General features: G+C 42.4%; 1 protein-coding gene across 1 annotated transcript; it reads right to left on the bottom strand.

The window, feature by feature from the left end:
* Nucleotides 1-2,451: 2,451 nt before the first annotated feature.
* On the bottom strand, nucleotides 2,452-14,633 carry LOC147881535 (Peroxisomal membrane 22 kDa (Mpv17/PMP22) family protein). The gene is made up of 6 exons (XM_087370225.1): nucleotides 14,190-14,633; nucleotides 13,871-14,026; nucleotides 3,725-3,857; nucleotides 3,582-3,621; nucleotides 3,384-3,496; nucleotides 2,452-3,056 (listed from the first exon to the last, which is right to left on the bottom strand). The coding sequence occupies exons 1-5, from the start codon at nucleotides 14,460-14,462 to the stop codon at nucleotides 3,406-3,408; spliced, it is 693 nt and encodes a 230-aa protein (XP_087226351.1). The 5' UTR covers nucleotides 14,463-14,633; the 3' UTR covers nucleotides 2,452-3,056; nucleotides 3,384-3,405.
* Between the last annotated feature and the right edge of the window lie 7,345 nt (nucleotides 14,634-21,978).

Here is a 21,978-nt window from a genome sequence, read left to right as displayed (position 1 = left end):
CAAGTCTACAAGTAAATTTTGATAGGCCCCATTCTATTGGTTGTGTTTTAATTGAAATTTTCATCTTATTTTTATCAAAAGATAGATAGGCCAAGTTATGTGGTTGTAGCGATATACATTAGCACCCACGACTTTGAAAAAAACTTCCCCCTATGATGGATGTATTAAAATATAACAAATGGCAAGTCATTGCCACTTCCAATAATGTGTATCAAGGATGAAGTGCTAGGAATAGATCATTTATGGGGGATCATAAGTAATCAAAAGAAAACTGGTAAGTATGTGCAAAAGAACATCTTTTGAGAATTAGTAACAAAGAGTATTGATAGGGTTTTGCTTAGATTCAACAAAGAAGACTGAAGACTAAGGTTGGAAACCTTAGTGTTTAAACTTGCTTTAAGGTGATTTAGCCCATTTCAAAACGGATATAACAAAGAATGTTTCTTTCATGTATGCTTCTCTTCACATTGGAAGATCTGGATGGGGATCAAGCAAAGGCCATGAATGGAGATGAGTTTGTTGCACTCAAGCAAATCCTACTCAAGTAAGGCATTATGAGCACAAGTATTTGGTCATTCCCCCCATTATCAATGCTAAACGGGTTTTCACTTTTTTCCTTTCTAACTATTCTCTTCTTATTCAACTTTATTGAGGCAACTCATTTGTTGCCAATTGAAGATAATTATTTTGGCAACATAGGGATTTTAATTGCCCTACTAATATTTGCATTGTTTCCTGCACGCGCTACTAATTTATTGTGTAGAAATTTAAATATTCATCATTATCTACATCAAAGATCTCTTAGGCATGGCATTGTCTTTATTGCATGTCGCATTTCTACTGAGTTGAGCTCCAAGCTTTTCAACTTCAACTAGTCTTTTCAACCTATTATCTCTAATTTGACATGCCATATCAATGGAATGCTTTGTACGTCAACAAGCCCCTAGAATTAGTTTCTAATGCCTTCAACAAGCGTTGGGAGGGAGTCTTGATAGCAACATCACATATCTAGCCTACTAAGTATGAAATTTCTCTATGGAACTAATTAACCTTGAAAGCTTTCTCAAAATACTTTAGTTACTCATATCTTCATTAATTAGATCACTTACAATTCTTCTTATAATCAAAATTTAGAACTTCAGCTTTCTTGCGCAAGCATTAAGCTACAAAACTTAAAGTAATTTAATGTTGTAGAGCCCCTCTCAAATTAATTGAATACATGGATAGAGTCATGGAGCAAATTTTCTAAGGATTAGTTAATTCATACTAAATCCTATTCCTTAGTCTAAACCAAAGTTAGGCTAGCTTATTTGACCCATAACTAAACATTAATTAAGACTTAGTAGCCTTTGCTTTCTATAGAGTTAGTCTAAACTGGCCTCTCTACACTTGGCTACCTCCGATACTCGCCTATTTTTTTCCAACCACGACCTAAACCAATTGCATTTTGCTTCCTACGGTCCTTGATTACTCCTAGCTCATAAGTTTGAAACCCTTTACTACCTAAAGTTTACTCTTCTGCCTTGGCTTCCAATAGTTGCTAAATACTAGCCCTAAAGCCCCTATCAACATGCACTAGCTGTAATACATATTTTCGTAGCTCAAGGCATCTCCAAGGCTTGGATGTTGTTGCAATTCTCCTCCTAAGCAAACACCAAATGAGACGTTGAATTGTGCTTTGTTGATTTGCACATATTGAATTAACGACTCACATCTTGGGAAGTTTAGCATTATTTCCATCTAAAGTCACATTAAGATAAACTTAGCATTATTTCCATCTGAAGTCACATCCTTGCAAATTGGAGGTGTACACTTCTTTTTATAAATAATGACACTATCTAGGCTAAAAGAGTTCTATAACGTGTTTACAAGACTTGTTGAATTCTATCTCGGAATAGCGAGATATTGGACTATTGATTGTGAAAGAGGATGATGTTCTTGGGAAGATTGATCACTACTGCTGATTTAAGAATCTAGACTTGACCTAGCCTTTGACCCAAAGTTAAGACATCACCACAGGTATTTATATATTTTATAATTTGATCCTATCCTACTACTTTTCAAAGAACCCACAAAATTATTCTAGTAGGCAATCTCCAAAGATTTCATTTGACTTACCATACAGTTGTCTGTGATGAGACTTCTAGAATTCCCCCCAATCTCAAGGTATCCTTTACAACCCTATAAGACATGAAGTCTGCCTACCAAGGGTAACCCTACCAAGGTTTGATATTTTGCTAGCGGTCAGTCCTTGATTGTATACTTACGCTGCATCAGCCTCCTTTATTTCAGTTCTTCTAAACCCTCTGTCAGGATAGCTACATGCGTGATTTAAACTACTATTTATAATTTGTTTGCAGCTATTTAGAAGTTCAAAAATTAATTTCAAGTGTACTGAAACCTCATACCACATGAAACAATTACAATGCACCCACGTACAAAAGCACAAGACATTATATCAAGACTACTTCCTAAACATGGAGAGGATGAAGGTCAACATAGAAGTTCTCATATGAGGTGCTGCCTCAAATCAGGCTGACCTCTCCTACTGAAGGTCAGTAACCTTCCTTGTACTCTTCTAAGTGATGAAAGGAAACTCAAAATGGACGATCCGATTGGCCAACCTGGAATGCAAAGCTTTGGCTGCCAGCTGTCACGTGATATGCTCAGCATAGATGGCTGAATGACCACCTGATCTAATGCTTACTGGCTTCGCCTCATATGCGGGCCTTACACGTTCAGCCTATAATAACATATCGTTTCTATTTGTATGTAATTCATTCTGTGGATCCTGTACTGTTTTTCAAATTAGATGCATAAATAATAAAGCAAAGACTTCCTACATTCTGATAAAAGAAATGCATATTTCTAGATTTGCAAGAAAAGAATTAAATGGTGCAAGGAACAATCAATTAAATGGTGCAAGGAACAATCAGTCCTCGCACTAATCAACTTCTTTCCAATGATACCAGACATCGTGGCCAATATGGTACTCTTCACAAAATCCATTCAATCGCCTCCGGCGAAAGTGCAGCATCCTTTAAAGTTTCAAGTCCCTGCACAACAGACAAAACATCACAGATACACTCAATAGAAAGTAGCATTACAAGGCAGGACTTTCGCAAGAGAACATGAAGAAACAAGGTGCTTTAGTGAAAGAGGAGCTTATGGGTCCTGACATCAAATCATCAACACATGAGCTGGATCTCATCCTTTATCAATTCCAGATTTACATATACCAGGTGATAAATACTGTAACCTGTGCTAGCATGGTCAGCAACTCATGTGAATTGACTTATTTCTACTCCTCAGATTGCAAATATTCCGGATTTATCCGATCCCAGAAAGCTGTTATAGCAATCAGCTTATACACATTGACTCACCTCCTATCTTGAAGCAAATCCATTAGGATTTTCCCATGGTAGTTGAAAGGTAAAAATTCCAGAAAATAGAGCATGATGACATGAAAGCCACCCTTCCCTGCAGAGGAACTAACCTGCAAGCAACCAACACCACACAGTCAGCAACTTAAAAAGAAAATTGAAACGAGAAAGCAAAGGTTCCAAAGGTCCTTTACTTACCCAAAATTCAGGACACTAGCAGGAATCCAAAATTTCCAGCCTGCATCAAGCAGATGCTATTTATTAGGAAATCCAACATAAAAATGATAAATAGTTGTTGATAATTGAGAAAAGACAAACATAGGAACTTGCAATATATATACCATCTATAAGTGTCGAAATTGCACGTTCATGATAGAGAGCTGGAAGCTCATCCATTTTTCCTTGCCATACGCTGTTCCATGCAAAAACTACAGCAATCACAAATGGGCCTAAAACAAGTTGATTAAGAGTGACCTGCAAAGTCATCACGGCAGCACATGATTTGTTATACTGGTATTTCAGTTGCATAATCTAGCCACATAAACCAGGAAGCTAGCGTTCAGGACAAAAATATGTGAAAGATTGGTGCAAATATTAAATTATATATGTTGAGGATTCCAAGGGGAATAAATTCTCCATTTACTTGTAACTGCTAACATGAGTTTTAGTCTCTTAAGTTCAACCCCATATAAACCTGTAGAACCAAGCCAATGAGTCAGTTCATAGTCTTTTTATTCTAAGGGGAATATATTCTCAATATACTTGGAGCACTGATATGAGTATTAGTCTAGCTAGTCGCATACACATTCAGAACTAGGAACACCAAATTAACACGTAGAACCAGGCCAATGAATACATTGTCTCATCACACACACACATGCACTCAAGGACCAAAAAATAGATATCACCATCTTGTACACTTGTAAGACGGGAGATGTGAACAATTATGTGCTCCAGTGGCGGACACAAGACCTGCTTTCCATTCTACTAGACGAGTAAGCGCCCTAAGATTTGCTGAAGAGGAGGGTATGACCCTTCCTTATATTAGGCCACCAAGCGCCTGGCCTTGGCAGAGGAGAAAGCTGACCACAAGTCAATATTTTAGAGGAATGGTCACAACCAAACTGTAAGCCCCCATATAAGGAGGACAAACGCTTAGTGGACCTGGGTAGGTAAGGCTTACCTGGAACTCGAAAGCAGGCTGGGGCGCAACATCTGTGACTGTTTGGAGATGCATCATCAGAAGGGCCAGCCTGTTTGCCTGCAGGGTCAGCCTATTTTGGGGAGGGCTCTAGCCAGGGGAGGTCTTTTGCAAACTCCATCAGCCACTGAAGCTCTCCGAAGGCACTGCAGACTGAAGGACTGTTCTCTGCAAGTCTCAGCGGATTAATAAAGTCTGAGTTCTTCTCACTTTCATGCTGTACTTTACTGGGTGAGGTTTCAGTGTGTATGCGTGCGCGTGCAGGTGTGTGCATGCACCTACTTCGTGTTAGCAATAAGAGAGTTTGAAAAGATTCTGCTGTAAAGGGTTACTGTTCAGGAGCCCACTGGAGCTGAACATGGTACCCTCTTTGTCTGCTTTAACAAACTGAAGCAAGTCGTTCCTCCAGCAAGGAGACTTCATTTCAGTAAGGTGCTGCAATTAGGCCAACAAGAGTCTTAAAATTAGCCCCCTGGGTTTGGGATATAGTGGGCTAGGTCAGACTAACTGGGGCAGCCATTTAAGGCCTGAAAGGGGTCGGTGGACGCGAAGACTTAGTCAAACCTGCTACAAAACCCAATCAATTGGGACAGACTGAGATCCCCTCTCCAACTATAAATAGTGCCCACTAGAGCTGAACGTCCTGTGGGGGTTAAAGGTCACTGTGCCTTTACCCCAGTTATGTACAATACTCAAACACATATATAAATGAATAAAAAAGAAGATTAGGGTGGTTCTGCACCCACCAAAACTTGTGTGGCTCTCTGTTTCTCTCTCTCCCTCTTCCGTTCCTGCTTCCGTTGAGAGCATTCTCAACTGGTATCAGAGCCCGGGTGATCTAACTGAGCGTGCGTGAATGCTAGAACCTCAGCAGCTCTGTGGGAGGAAGGAGAAGCTCTGTGGGAAGCTTTGTGGGTGACTTTACTTGCATCCGAGTATGCAAAGACCTTGGAAGAACCTTTGGAAAAGTCACTTTGGTTTTGCAAAGTGGTTTTGAGAGCCTGTTAAGTGTTTTCAAAGAAAAAGTCATTTTTTGAGCTTTTCCCTGTTCCGTTCGATGACAGAGACTCCATATTGACTTGTAGAGGCAACTATTGCTTGCTTTTGGTATCCACTTCACTTCAGAAGCTTGGAAACACCTTCATTCTTGAATCTGGGATCATTTCATTGGATTTCTGACTCACTGTGTCAGTTTTTGCGTTTTTTGCCCGGGTGTTGGAACTCAAGTTTGGAGCAACCATTTGCAGATCTGTCAGTTCCGGTGGACTCAGTAGGTCCTAAAATTTCTATGTTACTCATCATTCGCACTCCGGTGGAGTTTACAAACAGCTCTATTTCCAAAAACGTTTTTCAGTCCGTGTGTTGGGCCCAGTGATTGAGACCACGGTTTCCAAAACCGTATGTCCCATTGCGTTCCAGACGCCCAAAACCCCTATCTGTCAGTTCTTGCGCAATTCGGTTGAGGATTTTCAGAGTTATAGATCTCTGTGTATTCGATTTCGTCTCTCTGTTATGCATTTTTCATTCTAAGGTTTTGAAACCTTAGATTTATGCCACATGGCAGTGGATAAGTGTTGACTCCCATTTCTCACTCATCGGTTGGGATTTTGGAGTTCTGACAGAAGAGAGATATTTGCAAATTTTCTTGCTGAGTCCGATTATGCAATGGTGCCCATGTTTTTTGAGGCATCTCAGGTTCTATTTTCAGTAGCGGTCATTAATGTGGGACTATGATTTCTTGAGCATACCTTATGCAGATCACTCTGGTTGCAGTTTGAGCAGTGTGCGCTCATTCGTGGTATGCATTGGGTTACAGTGGATGATTTATAGGCCATTTGGATGCATTACGGTCCTTATTGGATGCGCTGATAGGCCCAAATTGCCTTGTGGGATGCTATTTTTTATGGATGCTTTGCACATGGATGCTATTTTATGCTGAGGGACAGCTTTGACACATTGCAGGTGATGCACTGATAGTGCTATGCTCTCTTGGATGAGATATTATTGATGCATATGCCAGTGGACGGTGTTTATGCTTGAGTTATTTGGCACTTATTGGCATTTTCTTTTTGGCCAGATTTGCTCATATGGATGCATAGTATATGCACATGAGTCAAATGCATCTTTTGATGCTTTGAGTTTTGAGTTTTGGTGATATTTCACTCTATTGTGGCATACACATTTGGGTGCACCTGGTATTTGGTGTGATTCTCTCTTACAGGCACTAGCATTTGGGATTTTGCTTTATTTGCATTATGGCATCCTCTTCCATGTCTGAAAAGGAGTTTTTCAACATTAAAAAGTTTGATGGGACAAACTTTTCTTTGTGGAAAGAACAGATAAGGGATGTGCTTATTCAAAAGAAGCAGATTAAACCCTTGGCAGGGATTGAAGCTAAGCCTGCAAATATGTCTGAGGATGATTGGAATGAGTTGGATGCATTAGCAAAGTCTACTATTAGACTTCATCTTGCAGAGTCTGTTTATTTCACAGTAGTAAATGAGCAGACTACGGAAGATTTGTGGAAGAAACTGTGTGCCACTTATGAGAAGGAAACTGCCTCTAATAAAGTTTACCTCATGAAGAGGTTGTTTGAGCTGCAGATGAAGGAAGGGATCTCCATTGCTTCTCACTTGAATGAATTCAATATTATTTTCAGCCAGCTTCAAGCTCAGAAGATGAATTTTGATGTGGAGACTAAGGCAATATTTCTCTTATGTTCATTGCCATCCTCATGGGATACCTTCCGTACAACTGTCAGTAACTCTGCACCTGGTGGAGTACTGAAATTTGATGATGTTGTGGGTAGCTTGTTGGCCGAGGAGATTAGACGGAAGTCTATGGATGATAACAAGCAGGATGCAGCCTTAAATGTGCAAAGGGGTAGATCACAGTTCAGGGAGAAGTCCCAAGAAAGAGGGAAGTCTCGTAGCAAATCCAAGGCACGGAACATTGAGTGTTACCACTGTGGCAAGAAGGGCCATATGAAAAAGGATTGCTACAAGCTGAAAAGAGAGCAAAAGGATAAGAAAAAGAATGCAAATTGGGGTGCAAATCAAAAGAAAGAGAGTCCAAGGGAGGACAAAGGAGAAGTGAAGATCGAGGAGATCAATGCAGTCACACATGATAGTGACAATGACGTTCTCTTCATGTCTAGTTTATCTGCAAAGTTGCTTACCACTTCAGATGATGCATATTCCCAGGATTGGATTTTGGATTCTTGTGCTTCATTCCATGTTACTCCCCATAGGGAATGGTTCTCCACTTATGACAGTGGAAAGACAGGTTGTGTGTATCTTGGAAATGACTATGCATGTGACATAGTGGGAGCAGGTGGAGTGGGAGCAGGTGACATAAAGTTTTCTTTTGCAAATGGGTCTGCATTTGTTTTGAAACATGTGAGACATGTGCCTAAGCTGACCAAGAGTCTTATTTCAGTGGGTCAACTAGATGATGCTGGTTTTCACACCACTTTTGGCTTTCAGAGTTGAAAAATTCAGAAGGGCTCTATGCTTTTGGCCAGGGGTGCCAAGTGTGGGACTTTGTATCCCTTACATATATCAGGGGTATTTGATCATGTTGTTGCAATAACCGAGCAGCCAAGCACTTCTTTGTGGCATTGCAGGTTGGGGCACATGAGCCAGAATGGAATGAAACTCTTATGCCGTTTGGGTTATGTACCGCATTTAAGTTTCTTTGATTTTGAATTTTGTGAGCACTGTCTCTATGGGAAGCGAACTAAATCAGCCCATAAAAGAAGGGAAAAGAAAGAGTTTGAAATGCTTGATTTGGTGCATTCAGACGTATGTGGTCCCATGCCTACACGGTCATTAGGCGGGGCTGAATACTATGTGACATTCATAGATGATGCAACTAGGAAAGTGTGGGCTTATGCTATAGCTCGAAAGAGTGATGTGTTCCAGGTATTTCAGACTTCGTAAGTCTAAGGAATGCATCTTTCTGGGTTATGGTGAAAGTGGAGAGATGGACTATCGTCTCTGGGATCCAGAAGCAAAGAAGATCATACGCAGCCATGATGTAGTCTTCAATGAGAAGAAGATGCATAAGGCACCCATGAGGGATGTGGAAATGGGGAGAATCACTTTCCAGGATGTGAATCCACCTACATATGTTGATAGACAGCAAGCTGTCCATGCACCAAATGTGCAAGAAATGGTACCACCAAGTACTCCCACAGGTATACAATCAAGGGTAGATGATGGATCATCTATTGGTGGAAATGATGAGCCAAATGTGGCTGATATGCAAGTGGGACAGCAAGCTGAAATGCCCTTGAGAAGATCTTCTAGAGTGTCTAGACCGCCTGATAAGTTTATTCCAGGGGTAGACTATGTGATGCTTACTGATTGCGGGGAGCCTTCTTGCTACAAAGAGGCTATGATGCGCGAGGATCAACGCAAGTGGGAGTATGCTATGCAATCAGAGATGAGTTCACTTATGAAGAATAAGACTTGGGACTTGGTTTCTTTGCCACATGGAAAGAAAGCATTGCCATGTAAATGGGTCTACAAAATGATGGTCATAGGTGATGATGTGCCTAGGTACAAGGCCCGTTTGGTTGCTAAAGGGTTCAAGCAAGAGAAGGGTGTGGACTTTGATGAGATATTCTCTCCGGTTGTGAAGATGACCACACTTAGATGCATGCTTGGACTAGTGGCAGTAGAGGATATGGAGCTTATGTAGATGGATGTCAAGACAGCTTTCTTGCATGGGGATTTGCATGAGGAAATTTACATGGTGCAGCCGGAAGGCTTTGAAGAAAAGGGCAAAGAACATTTAGTTTGCAAGCTGAAGAAGAGTCTCTATGGTCTTAAGCAAGCGCCTAGAGAATGGTATCAGAAGTTTGATGCTTTCATTCGGTCCCAGGGTTTTAGAAGGAGTGAAATTGATCACTGCCTCTACACTAAAAGAGCCAAGGATAATAGCCTGATAATCCTGGCACTATATGTGGATGATATGCTATTGGCTAGCAAGAATACTTATGAGCTAGATGCATTAAAGGCCAAGTTGCATGAGGCCTTTGATATCAAGGATTTGGGATTTGCAGGTCATATTCTTGGTATGCGCATCACGCGTGATCGGAGTAGAAAACTCCTTTGGCTTTCACAAAAAGAGTATGTTACAAAAGTATTGCAGCGTTTCAATATGGAGAGGGGGAAGGCAGTGAGTACTACATTACCTCCATATGTGAAACTGAGTCATACAGATAGTCCCAAATCAGATGAGGAGAGGGCCATGATGGCCAAAGTTCCTTATGCATCAGCAGTTGGGAGTCTTATGTATGTTATGATAGCTACTAGACCAGACATTGCATTTGCAGTGGGAGTTGTTAGCCGATATATGGCTAATCCAGGAAAGAGGCATTGGGAGGCAGTTAAGTGCATCATGGGGTACATGAAAGGTACCAAGGAGATGTGCATCTGCTTTGGTAGAGGAGACATGCGTGTACTTGGGTACACAGATTCAGACTATGCAGGGCATGTGGATAGTAGGAGATCCACTTCTGTTTATGTGTTCACCTTTGCAGGTGGTGCAGTGTCGTGGATGTCTCGCGCACAGAAGTGCGTCGCTTTGTCTACCACAAAGGCTGAGTATGTTGCAGCCACAGAGGGTTGTAAGGAGGCTATATGGCTTGATCGGCTAGTGGGAGATTTGGGGATTCATACAGGTGTACCGACATTGCATAGTGATTCCATGAGTGCTATTCAGCTAGCACGGAATCCGGTCTTTCATGCAAAGACCAAACACATTGAGGTCAGGTACCATTTCATCAGGGAGGTACTTGAGGACAAACGCATAGAGCTTGTCAAGGTTCATACAGATGATAACCCTGCAGATATGCTGACAAAGAGTCTACCTAGTCAACGGTTTGAGTATTGTCGTGTATTGATGGGCATTGGATAGTATGCTCACTGGTTGTTCTCCCTTAAAGGCACATTGTCCTTTAAGTGGGAGGTTGTGGGGGTTAAAGGTCACTGTGCCTTTACCCCAGTTATGTACAATACTCAAACACATATATAAATGAATGAAAAAGAAGATTAGGGTGGTTCTGCACCCACCAAAACTTGTGTGGCTCTCTGTTTCTCTCTCTCCCTCTTCCATTCTTGCTTTCGTTGAGAGCACTCTCACGTCCTCTTTGTCTGCTTTAACAAACAGAAGGAAGACGTTCCTCCAGCAAGGAGCCTGCCATTTTCTAGGCATGGTAGGCTGGCTGGAACGAGCCCTACCACCTATACCTGGCCGACCAGGCTGCTTGTAACCCCCGCCATGTTGCGCCTCTGCCAGGCCCTTCTCCAGCGCCGTACAGTTCTGTACACCCTGCTGATGTCACCGCGCCCTTCATAGGGTCCTGCTGCAGTCCGTACGCCTGTTGTGCAATCCTGTCTTGCCAGGTCAGATCCAGGACTCATGCCCCTGCCATCTCTTCTGCACAAGGTCTCTTGTGCTGTCCACATGACAGCTCATGTGCTGCCCATGTGGCAGCCCCATTATCTTCAGGTCTACCTCCCCCATGCTCTCCTCATATGGGGGCTTACAGATGAGGAGGTGACCATTCCAACAGAATCTTCTTTCTGTTAGCCACATCACAAAGCAATGCAGATTTTTTTTTTCATAAAAAAGACTTCTATTAAGTATGAACAAAACCAGCGAGAGCAAGAGCTCAAGTTGGAAATACATCATGCAATACATGACAAAACACTCCTCAGAAGGAGGTAGAAAATAACCAAGGTTGAGGCTGAAAATGCCATCTCAACCTTGTAGTAGTCTCAGTTAAGAAATTCCCTAAAAAATATAGCTCTCCTAGCAGAGGCTGCATGTGAGGACCCTTGCATGGTCGCCCAGATGGCCTTCAGAGTATGTATAGTATCCGTCCATATACTGGCCAAGGTACAAGAAGGGTGGAGCTGGGATCCATCCAATCCCTCTGTGCATCTGGTTCTCCAACTGTGCCATGCTACAATACTCACCAGTATCTCCCAAGAAGAGTCCATAGACGCATGTACAGCTTTGAAGGGTGAAGCTGGAACGTCATCCAGAGAGCATGGCTCAACTAAATGGCATCGAATTGATAAAGCCCAAGATGAGTCATGTCTCTCATAGAAGACCTGGGCCCCGAGATAGAGAGCCAAGCAGCTGAGCCCCAAGTCATGAAGAAGGGGCGACAAAAGGTGCTGAAAATCCTGGCTACTATCCCCCTCCAAATAATTTTGGCCTATTTGCAATCCCAAAGGCAATGCTAAACTGAGTCCACGGTAGAAAAGCAATGAGGACAAGTATGGTCGGCTCCGAACCTAGATCTCTAAAGGTTCATTGCAATCCCGCTATGAATAGAAAGCCAAAAGAATCGAGCGATTTTTCTATTCTTGCGGGATTTCCAAAGTCTCCTCCTAAAGTTCTTATGTATGTCAGCTGAAATCTCATAACACTCCAAGTGGGGTGCTCTACAGGGCCTCCAACCTCTACAGCTCAACTGGAATATCCTGGCATTACTAACAGTATAACGAAAGAAGGGAAGGCTCTTCTCTCAATGCCCTTCATCAAGCCATTCCCATCCCTCAGGATCCCACTGCAAGTACTTTATGGGAACACTCCCATAAAGCCACAATCTCCACGCTCCTAGGGTAACAAGATGTGGGTGAGGGTCTAAGTACCACTCTCATCCATGCTCCACCAATCCAACAATCCTAACTGGCTAAAATGGAATCTGTAATAATAAATCATTGAACGATCTGGACAGCGCGCCATCCTTAGGGACATCAAAGACCAAGGCATCCTCATCTGCACCATAGACCGCAATAACCTGTAGATGAATGCTTGCTCCCGTGAAGGCCCCCAACCAAGTGACGTAATAGGCATATCCTTTGTTTCCATCCAATCCACTAGAAAGGCTGCATCAATCTGTTGAATTCTGCCTGCACCCCCTCTGAGATTGCTTACTAATTGAGCCTTACGGTCCTTTGGAAGCTTTCCATAACCCCACTCTGGAGGCAAGACCCCTCTCCACTTGGACCACTGCATATAGTGGAGGCACCAAGATGTCTGCCATGATCATCAAGTACGTTGTCGTTCCACATTACAAGCTGCATGTCTATCTCTTCACAAGAGGAAGGGGAAACTCTCTGAAGTTACTCCTAAAACTAGCCCAAGCCTTCAAGATAGCAACCATAGGAGAGGATGAAGCAAACCTGAGGTGAGCTAAAGTGAGAATCCATCTAGTACTGTAACTCTAGCCTCCTCCCGAAGTTGGCATACGGGATTGTATGCTGTGCGTAAAGAAATCATTCCATGATTCTTGTCCTGGCATGAGTCTCCACACCACCCTCTTGCAAAGCAAGGTCCTGCACTGTAACGCTTCTTGTGTGGGGAGGATCAATGTCTCCCAAGCTGCCCTATGGCCTACATTTTGTGGCACATCTTGGGTCATGTCAGTGTTGATCCCACCTAACATGCTAATCTCACAATCACATAGCCATTACCTATCTCCATGGAGTCTACTTTGCTCAACTCCATGTTATGTTGTCTTCTTTTGCCTAAATTGGGAGAATTCATTGCTTTTCAAGCTCTAGTACATATTTAGCTATGTACCAAATGTGATAAATTGAAAATATCTTCATTATAGATGTAATATTGATGAGGTCTTTGAAAGCTACCCATGTGTAGGGATTCCAAGATGAAGTTCTCATCATGAAACTCCACGCCTTGGAATGGGGCACAACTAATGAAGTTTTATGCCCATTACACTGGTATGAGGGAGTAATATTCATCTAGCCTCTCCATATCTAGTGCTTATGTGGGAGGCCCCCGCAAACCCTAGCATTGCCACCCCTATCTGAGAGTTCTCAGCCATCAGACAACCTAGATTCGACAGTCAGATCCAGCCTCTCCATTGAGGAGCTAGATGTTATATTCAGACCCCTGAAGCCTTCAGTTGTATTCAGTGGCTCATTGGTGATTGGCAAGGCCAACCCAAAAGAAAAAAGTTAGCTTAAACTCTCAGTGCAACAGTTATGATTGTGATGTGATGTATCCTGTGCATATCCCATAACTAGTGAGAAAGTAATGTACTCTTCATGCCCGTTACATTACCAGCACTCTGCTGCCATGTCAGCCTATTTTGTTTACACACACAAAAAATTATTCACTTTCCATGCAATTTCCCATGACACTCTTCGCCTAAAAGTTTACAAAACTGCAGCGAATATTATAAGCCAAATCTCAGTTTTGCGAAATTAACTGTGGAAAACCAACGTCAGGGATTACATACCTTTATAGAAAGGTTCCTTAATGTTTTCTCCCACAGTATATGGTCCAGAAGATCGTACCATACTTGCGAGGCGGGTCCGTAAATTAAAAATCCATACGTTGCCATGCGCAATGCCCTCAGCCAATCATGGTTCCCAAGGCTCGACTCCTCCAAGGCCTGCATCAGGGGAAGCAAAAATAGAACTCCATGGAGCTTCAGTCTTTAATGATGACCTTTAAGAGAACCAAAACGTTTCCAATAGCACTCTCAATGTTGCAGTGCTAACGAGACAAATGGAAAATGCAAGTCGATTGCGGTATCAAACTCCGTGAATCCTGACCTTGGTTGCACAACAAGGAGACTGCTGAATAGAAGAGAGGAGGGCCTGGCGTCGCATCCATCGAGAGCGCAACTGAGCAGCAGTGTCACCCAACAATGCGAGAAAACCCGCTGTAGTGGCTGCCTTGAGTGGAAACCTAAGATTTTTGGGCTCTGACGCGGGTTCATCACCACTGGGAGATGCTCGGGGTGCATGTGAACTGTCGGGAAATCGTGAGGGACGCCAATTCAAACCTCCACAAAGCGAAGATCCTCCTGGAATGGGAGCTCCCATCACCTCTTCCACGCCTCACACTGCTCAAAATGCAACCGAGAATGGAATGGCCATAGGGAGGCTTTTCCCGACTGGAACTATGATAGTGAATTCGATTTCTCCTCTCCTACCTGTCAGCGTATGCCACGTCGTAATTGGGCGTGGAGACCCCCCATGACCCGTTGTTACTCCATTGAGTCTTGAGCATACACAACAGATCACCAATGCCTCTGATATACAAGTGACGCTTGTCACGTGATGGACAACTTGGTGAAAGGTCATTTATATTTCACAACGCTCTTGTGGGCCTCTTGTTTATGCGAGTACTTCACTAGATGTTCTCGACCCACCTGAGTCCCTTCCATTGGCCATGTCTATGAACAAATCATTTCATGTCCCATCCAACCCTTTTGGATGATGGCATCCACCCTCGTCTAAACCCGCCCTCTATGCATTTGTCAAGATGGGTGTTAATGGATAAGATTCAAATGAGTAATTCCTTGAAGCATGTGTAATGGTCCCCATGGAATTATGCCTCAAAGAAGAGTATCTCTTGCCTCAAAGGAGATTGCATATTAATCCTCTATGCGCTCTATGCGGAAGTGCAGCAAAGCATGTCCACCATTTGATTTGACGATGCCCTACATCAAGGCGGCTTTGGGCAACGATTGAGTCGACAGTCAAGAAGACCGGTTTAATGTCCTCATTCTAGTTAGCCAGCAACTGGAAACTAGTGATGTTAGGGGATACCTATGAGTATCCTTCAACGCTCAAGGCTTGTTGGCCTTTTATAAGAGGGGCGGTATACTACGCCATTTGGATTGAAAGGAATCAGTTGGTTTTCCAGGTTAACCCAGGCCCGAGTGGCAGAGAGCTCTTGCTAAATTAGGTCCACTAAATCTATCCTATTAGATACAGCCGAGATTGTTGAAGGCTCGCATTCACGAGGCATTCACCAGTCAGCCAGTATCTAAGGGATATTGGGAATCTCCTCTACTAGTATAGCAAAAAAAGGAGCCAAGCTCCTACAAACTAACCACCCTGATCAGAGCTTCCCCCAACATGATTAATCTCCAACTGGTGAACTTTGTCGTGAGCCCCGACTTTCGGATTGCCAACTCCACCTTCCTCCACGCTTCTCGAGGGACACAACAAGCCCACATGACATGTCTTACAACCTCCACCTACTTGCCACAACCACCAAGGTAGGAAGATGCTTCGCCAATCTCCCCTTGACTAGGAGCCACTATTGGATCACCTTCCATGATAGAAAGCTAGTTGTACTAGTTGCGCATTGTTTCCATATTTCGTGAAACCTTTGCTTTCACCAAGCTGGCTCCCTTCTGAGAGCCCATTTACAATTAAGGTTAGGGGCTCATGATTTGTCTCGAATAAGATGGTGCTACCGTGATCTTCGCTGAGAGTTTACTTAGCCTGGTCTTACCCAGGCACCGTTGATTGGCCCGCCTATCTGAGGACATAACACAATCCATCAGACAATGCTCTGGGATTCTCTCAATCACGACTTGGATTAGGTCTATTCCCCCCACGGTTAGAGCAAACCTACGACAAGTGAAATCTAAGGCATGCTAATCTGCTTTACTAGTATCCCATAAATCAGACCAGGCCCTAATGAACATACTTTCCGCATGTTCTCTCCGCATCATGGAGTGCAAATGGGTTCTTTTCTAAAGGCTATGCTCCACCATAGGCATTTGGCTAGGCTGGCATCCCCCCTTAGCTTGTCCCAAACCTTCCATGAAAGTAGTTGGGTGCATTCTTTTCACGCTGAGACCATTCATAATGTCAGATCCAAGTCAACAATACCTTTGAGGGAAACCTAAACATAGACGGTCATACTAGGGCAGACCTGGCCAAGTCCCTACGCCTTTGCTCTTCCCTTTTTTTAATATTAAGGCTTTGACTATTTCAGCCCAAGGATTGGCAGGAAAAGAGCCACGGAAGCCACTTGCAGATCAAGGAGACATTGCCCAATCTGATATCAGGAAGGCCAAGGCTGCCTTAGAGCTTCGGGACCTTTAGGGGCTCCCAAGCAATATGGTGCATCCTTCTCTTGGCCCTATCCTCTCCCCACAAGAATGTGTGAAGAAGTCTCTCCACTTCTTACTAGTGACACTTCAAAAAAATTCCACACGGATGCAACATAAGTAGTTGCAACAGACAAGATGCATTGATTTATCAAAAATCTTGTGTTCCTTAAGCCATGCCATGCCCTTAGCTTAGCTTTGATTTTATCTTTGAACCAGTTGAATCTCTGACATACTATTAGTCCTAGATCTAACAAGGCACCAAGATAAATGATTATGTCCCATCTTCGAAAAAATTGGACTTGCTTGACTTTGAAACAATCAGTGGGAGTCTTGCATCCCCATCCTATCACAACTATTTTCGGCCACTTGCATCGCAACCTCGAAGCCCTGCAAAACCTTCCCAAATCTTGAAGAGGTTAGCTACACACTCTCTCTCTCTCTCCTCAATTGAGAATGAAACCATGTCATCCACAAACAATTTCGCACTGAATTAATCCCTAGAAGGCAAACTAACTCCTTTGATGAGTCCTACGTAGACATCATGCTTGATCATGTGAATCATATGGCGAAGAGTAGAGGAGCCAAGGGGCAGCGCTCACAAATTAACCTTTTGAGGTTGAAACATCCCACCGTGCCTCCATTGAAACAAAGGATGGCAGAGGTGTTACCAAAGATGTAGGCACCTTCTGAGAGAAGGTCACGTACTCTATCATATGCTTTATCCATATCGAACCCAAAGAGCATCACCTTCTGGTCAAAGCTATATGCATGATCCCATGTTGTCATTACATTCAAGATGTTATCAAAGATGTCACAACCTTCACAAACCGCACTGCTCTCTATCAACCACGGTCATGCAGACCTCTCAAACCCAGATTGCTAGGTTTTTTGTAACATTTTTATATGATGTGTTTAGCATCGTTAGTGAGCATTAGCCATCAACCTTCAGGTAAGAAAAAGTTTTACTAGCCCTGCATTCACATTTGGTGAGAGAAAGCCCCTAGCCATCATTGAATTGGCCATATTCGTGTAATCTTGATGCATGGCGTCCTAGAATCCTTTGTAGAATTCCACCGTAAGGCCATATGGTCCAAGCAACCTATGAAGTTCCCTCTAGTTCATTTCTGATGAAGGGTCTGCCATGCATTCTTTGGTGGAACTCAAATACCCTACATTCAATTCTCGCAAGTACTTCATTAATGCAATTCGACCACTCGACATCCTGCACTGACTCATCTCCTACCATCGTACTTAGCATTTTGCACAATATATCTGCAATATGCCAATGAATCTGATAGCAAATTACCCTAAGAATCCACCACTCTGTCGATTGACTGTCTCTCTTGGTCTCTTTTGACTAATTGGAAAAAGGATTTTTTGGGGCAGTCTCCTATTGTGAGCCACAAACGACGGCTCTTGGTCTTTGCTAACCCTAGTTCCTATAATTTGATAGCTCCTGATCCTTGCTAACTTTACTTCTTCCAATTCGTCGACTTGTAGTGTGACTTCCATTTCCACCATTAAGATTGCTAATATCATATCTTTTGGGGAGCCAACTAGTGCCGCCCGCAGCGATCTTCTGACTAGCTTTAGCCCCTTTAAAGATCCCTTCGTAGCTACTCTACATTCACAATCCCAAAATTTTTCCATATAGTGTACTCGCATTATTGTGGCATCCCATCTTGAACATATCTTGACATAGTCTGAATCTGTATTCACCCGTTCCTCCCTAATCCTTTTACAGAAACTTTTAGAGGCTAGGTGGGACTCATTCAAACACCACATCCATTAGCTTCCCCACCTTGTTGGGAACCAAAATTCCCACACAATAGGCATATGGTCCAAGAGGCTTGATTGTGTGATGCATTCCCCCTTCATTGGTCCTCTCATCACAACCTTCCTCTGACGTGTGGAATGATCTAGCCTTCCAACCCAAAAATCCTCCCCTTTTCTACAATTAGTCCATGTAAAGCCACCCAATATATTTTTATTTATTTTCTATTGAACCACATTGGTTCAAAACAATCACGAAACTCGTATTCGACCTAAACTAGCTCGATGATATATTGCATGATGTTCCAACCACTGGGCTACTTTAGGACAATCACATAAGTCCAAGCCACCCCTACTTGGAAATTGACTAGTATATGAGCCGAACCTGCCTAGAAATTAAACTTAAATAATTTAACTACTAGGAAAATAACAATTTCAACCAACTACCTCAGGGTGCATCTCAATGCAGTCTACTAGCCCTTTGGTTAATGCAAGTTCATCCCATGCTTCACATTTGCTATTGGATACTGGAGGAGGCAAATCTCAAGCAAATGGGATCCTTTGGTGAAGTTCAAATCCCACCAAGACTCCACTGATCACCCTTGAGCATTGACTTTAGGGAGGTCCAACAGTCGGCTCTTTCTTGTGGGCAGTTGGGGGCATAGACACTCGATATCTGAACCTAGAATCCACCCCGCACAAAGGTAACCACTACCAAGCAACCCTCTTCATCTATGAAGACTTCCTTAGCTTTCAACGACCTATGAACCAAAATTGTTGTTCCCTCTCTCACTTGATTGGGGTAGTTGGCAAATAAATCGAACTCCATCTTTCTAAAATCAAACACAACACCACCAGCTGAGACTTCACATTCCTAACAGCCAAGAGGCATCCCTTCTATTTCAACCTAAAATCCAAGAGGCATCCCTTCTATTTCACCCTAATGTTCCAAGACATGATCTAAACTGCGGCATTCCCAGCACCACATCATGGATCATTATGGTAATGAGTTGTAAACATCTTTGAAAAAGTTAAAGTGGTTTACTTTTCCTACACCCATGCTTCGAGCCACCGCCTTAATCCTTTTAGAAATACTAGGGTTGATGACATATTAGAGGAATGACTAGGTTCTACCATGTGTGGTTCTCATCTCGTTGCTTTTCTTCATGCATCCTTTTTCGTGATTTGCTTCCAACATGTCTTCCTCTTGGGAGTTGGCATTTGGCTGAATTTCTTGTCCACCACTCGTCCCCGTGCTGGATGCGTCAATTTTACGAGCAAAAACCTATGAGCAGGTTTATCCGAGCGTGTTTTTCAAGAGATTTTTAAAAATGTTTTTCTTTAGGAAACATGGTTTTTACACTTTAATTTTCACTAGAGCTAGATCCCTTTATCATAAAAATATACAGACTAGTCACTCATTCATTTTTACACAACATAATTTTCTTATTTAGAGACATCCCTTTGTACCCCTGTTATTACCTTAAAAAAGTGTTGATTCCTTTAAGAAACATTCCTCATAATCACTCTCAATGTAATAATACTATGCATATATAATTACTTATTAACACATTTATATCATATGGCAATATCTTTTTAGTGTTTTTATAGCATATTTATGGACATGTTTCTAAAGAAGTTTAAATTACTATAAATAAGTATTAACTTGGGCTTATATATCACTCTCATAAAATACATGTAATATTTAATACTATACATGAAAGATTTTCCAAAATATAACTCCATAGATGTGCTCAAATGGGGTGTTCCGATCAATTTGAGTGGTTGAATGACTATATTTGGACATTGGATATGAAAGTTATGTCACTTTTAAAAGTGCTGTCCAAGGTAGTTTCGCCAGCGAAACTACCTTGGGAGACTTGCTTCAAAGGGGTTTCGCTGGCGAAACTACCTGGATGGCTTGCTTCAATGAGTTTTCTTTGAAGAAACTCTTTCATGAAGATAGGTTGAGAGAGGGTTTTCAATGTCATCCCCTATTAAGTAAAAGTTGTAAGAAGGATCATAAGGGAATTTTCATAGAGAAGTCTACTCTACATGTGGGTTTCTTCAAAAGCCATCCCATTATGCTCTCACCATTCCTACAGATTCACCTAAAGATTTTTGTATAAAATAGGCATTGCTATAATACTTTGCATATTTCTAAGTGAAACTATGTTTTCTTCTGATCGATTTTTGCCATATTTATGCATAGTTGGAAGCTTTTTTTTTCCTTCGCTCGGACGCTCGGAAGATTTCGCTCAGAAAATGCTCGTCCCCGTGCTTTTGAGGAGAAGCCCTAGTCAAGGTGATTTTTGGAGCTTCATGCACATGACACACCTCCATGTAAAGATCTGCATTCCCCCACATCTATTTGAATGACATGCAATAGAGGATTTCCCATCCTCTGAAATCATGATCTTGCCTTTATTTTTTATAGCTCTCCTTTCATTGCGCTCCATTGGAGACGAATAACCACCTTAGTGAGTTGAGGTGGTAGGATTATTTTCATGGCGCATGCTAGAGTTGGAGTTTCAAAGGGCTTCGAGTTGGGAGTCTTATCCCCAAGAGCAATGATGTGTTTGCAGTTCTCTTAGGACATGACCTAGCAAAGTGACCCATATTTTGGCATACAAAACAAGCATGTGGAAAGTGCCCAAACCTGACTTGTTGTATCAGTGAGAGGCCACACCCAAAAATTGAACTTCGATGGAATCTAGGATGGCTTGAGCATGGTCCCATAGTATCCACACACGCGTTCTACCATAGGCAACCAAGTGCGCCAAAGAACCTCCAAGCCGGAGTGGGAGATTAGGAAACTCCACGTCATGCTAGAGAAACTTGTCAACTAAGAAAGATGGGCTTCATAGTACAACCAACATTGAGGCACCATAGAACATGTTGAATTTTCCAAGGATGTCACTCTACGGAGCTTTAGATATGCACCAAACTAGAAAGAAGCCTTTCGTGGGGGACCTGGCCACATACAGGACTAGCTGCTAGATCTCACTCAAACTCAAGGAATTGTTGTAGTTCCTTTTGAGGATTCATCTCAACATCATGTATTATCACATGTGCATAGCACTAACATAAAAGAGTGCTAAAAAGCATAAAGGTTAGAAACACTAACCTTAACCCTAAAGGGGTTTGTATATATTCATTCTTTTCAACTAAATCTAGTGTACAGTTAGTCATTTATGGTCTACTCTCTAGCTGTGCCCTCTCTCCTCATCTCCACTCTTCTCCTCTCCCCTCCCCATATTCATTCATGGTATGAGAGCATGGTTTTGCCTTCTGTTGAGGTGCCATTTGTGAGAGTGTGAGAGAGTGATTTGAGAGTTCTTGAGTGATTGCGAGCACACTCATTCACTTTTGTCGAGTGAAATATTTTCGTTAATTGAGTATTCATACCTTTAAGAATTTCCTTCCATAATTCCATTCATTGTTTTGTATTCATTATTCTATGTGAGAGAGAGATCCTTTGAATTCCCTTGAGAGATTTCATTCTAGCTTGGAGAGAGAGAGATAGGGAGAGACTCCCTCTGAGAGAGAGATGTTTTTTGAGAGATTCTTATTCTACATTATGGCCTTATTTCGAGAAAGGTGGTATTTGATTTCAAAGAGAATTTGGAGCTAGAGAGGGTCAACAAAGGCGGCTAGCTCCATTACTTCTTCCTTATGCAAGACAACAACTACGACAGTGAACATCGACTATA

The sequence above is a fragment of the Dipteris shenzhenensis genome, chromosome 31 (assembly GCF_047967505.1).
Source record: "Dipteris shenzhenensis isolate YYH24624 ecotype China chromosome 31, Dip_SZ_1.0, whole genome shotgun sequence".
NCBI lineage: Eukaryota > Viridiplantae > Streptophyta > Polypodiopsida > Gleicheniales > Dipteridaceae > Dipteris > Dipteris shenzhenensis.
This window is presented reverse-complemented; position numbering and strand designations above follow the sequence as displayed.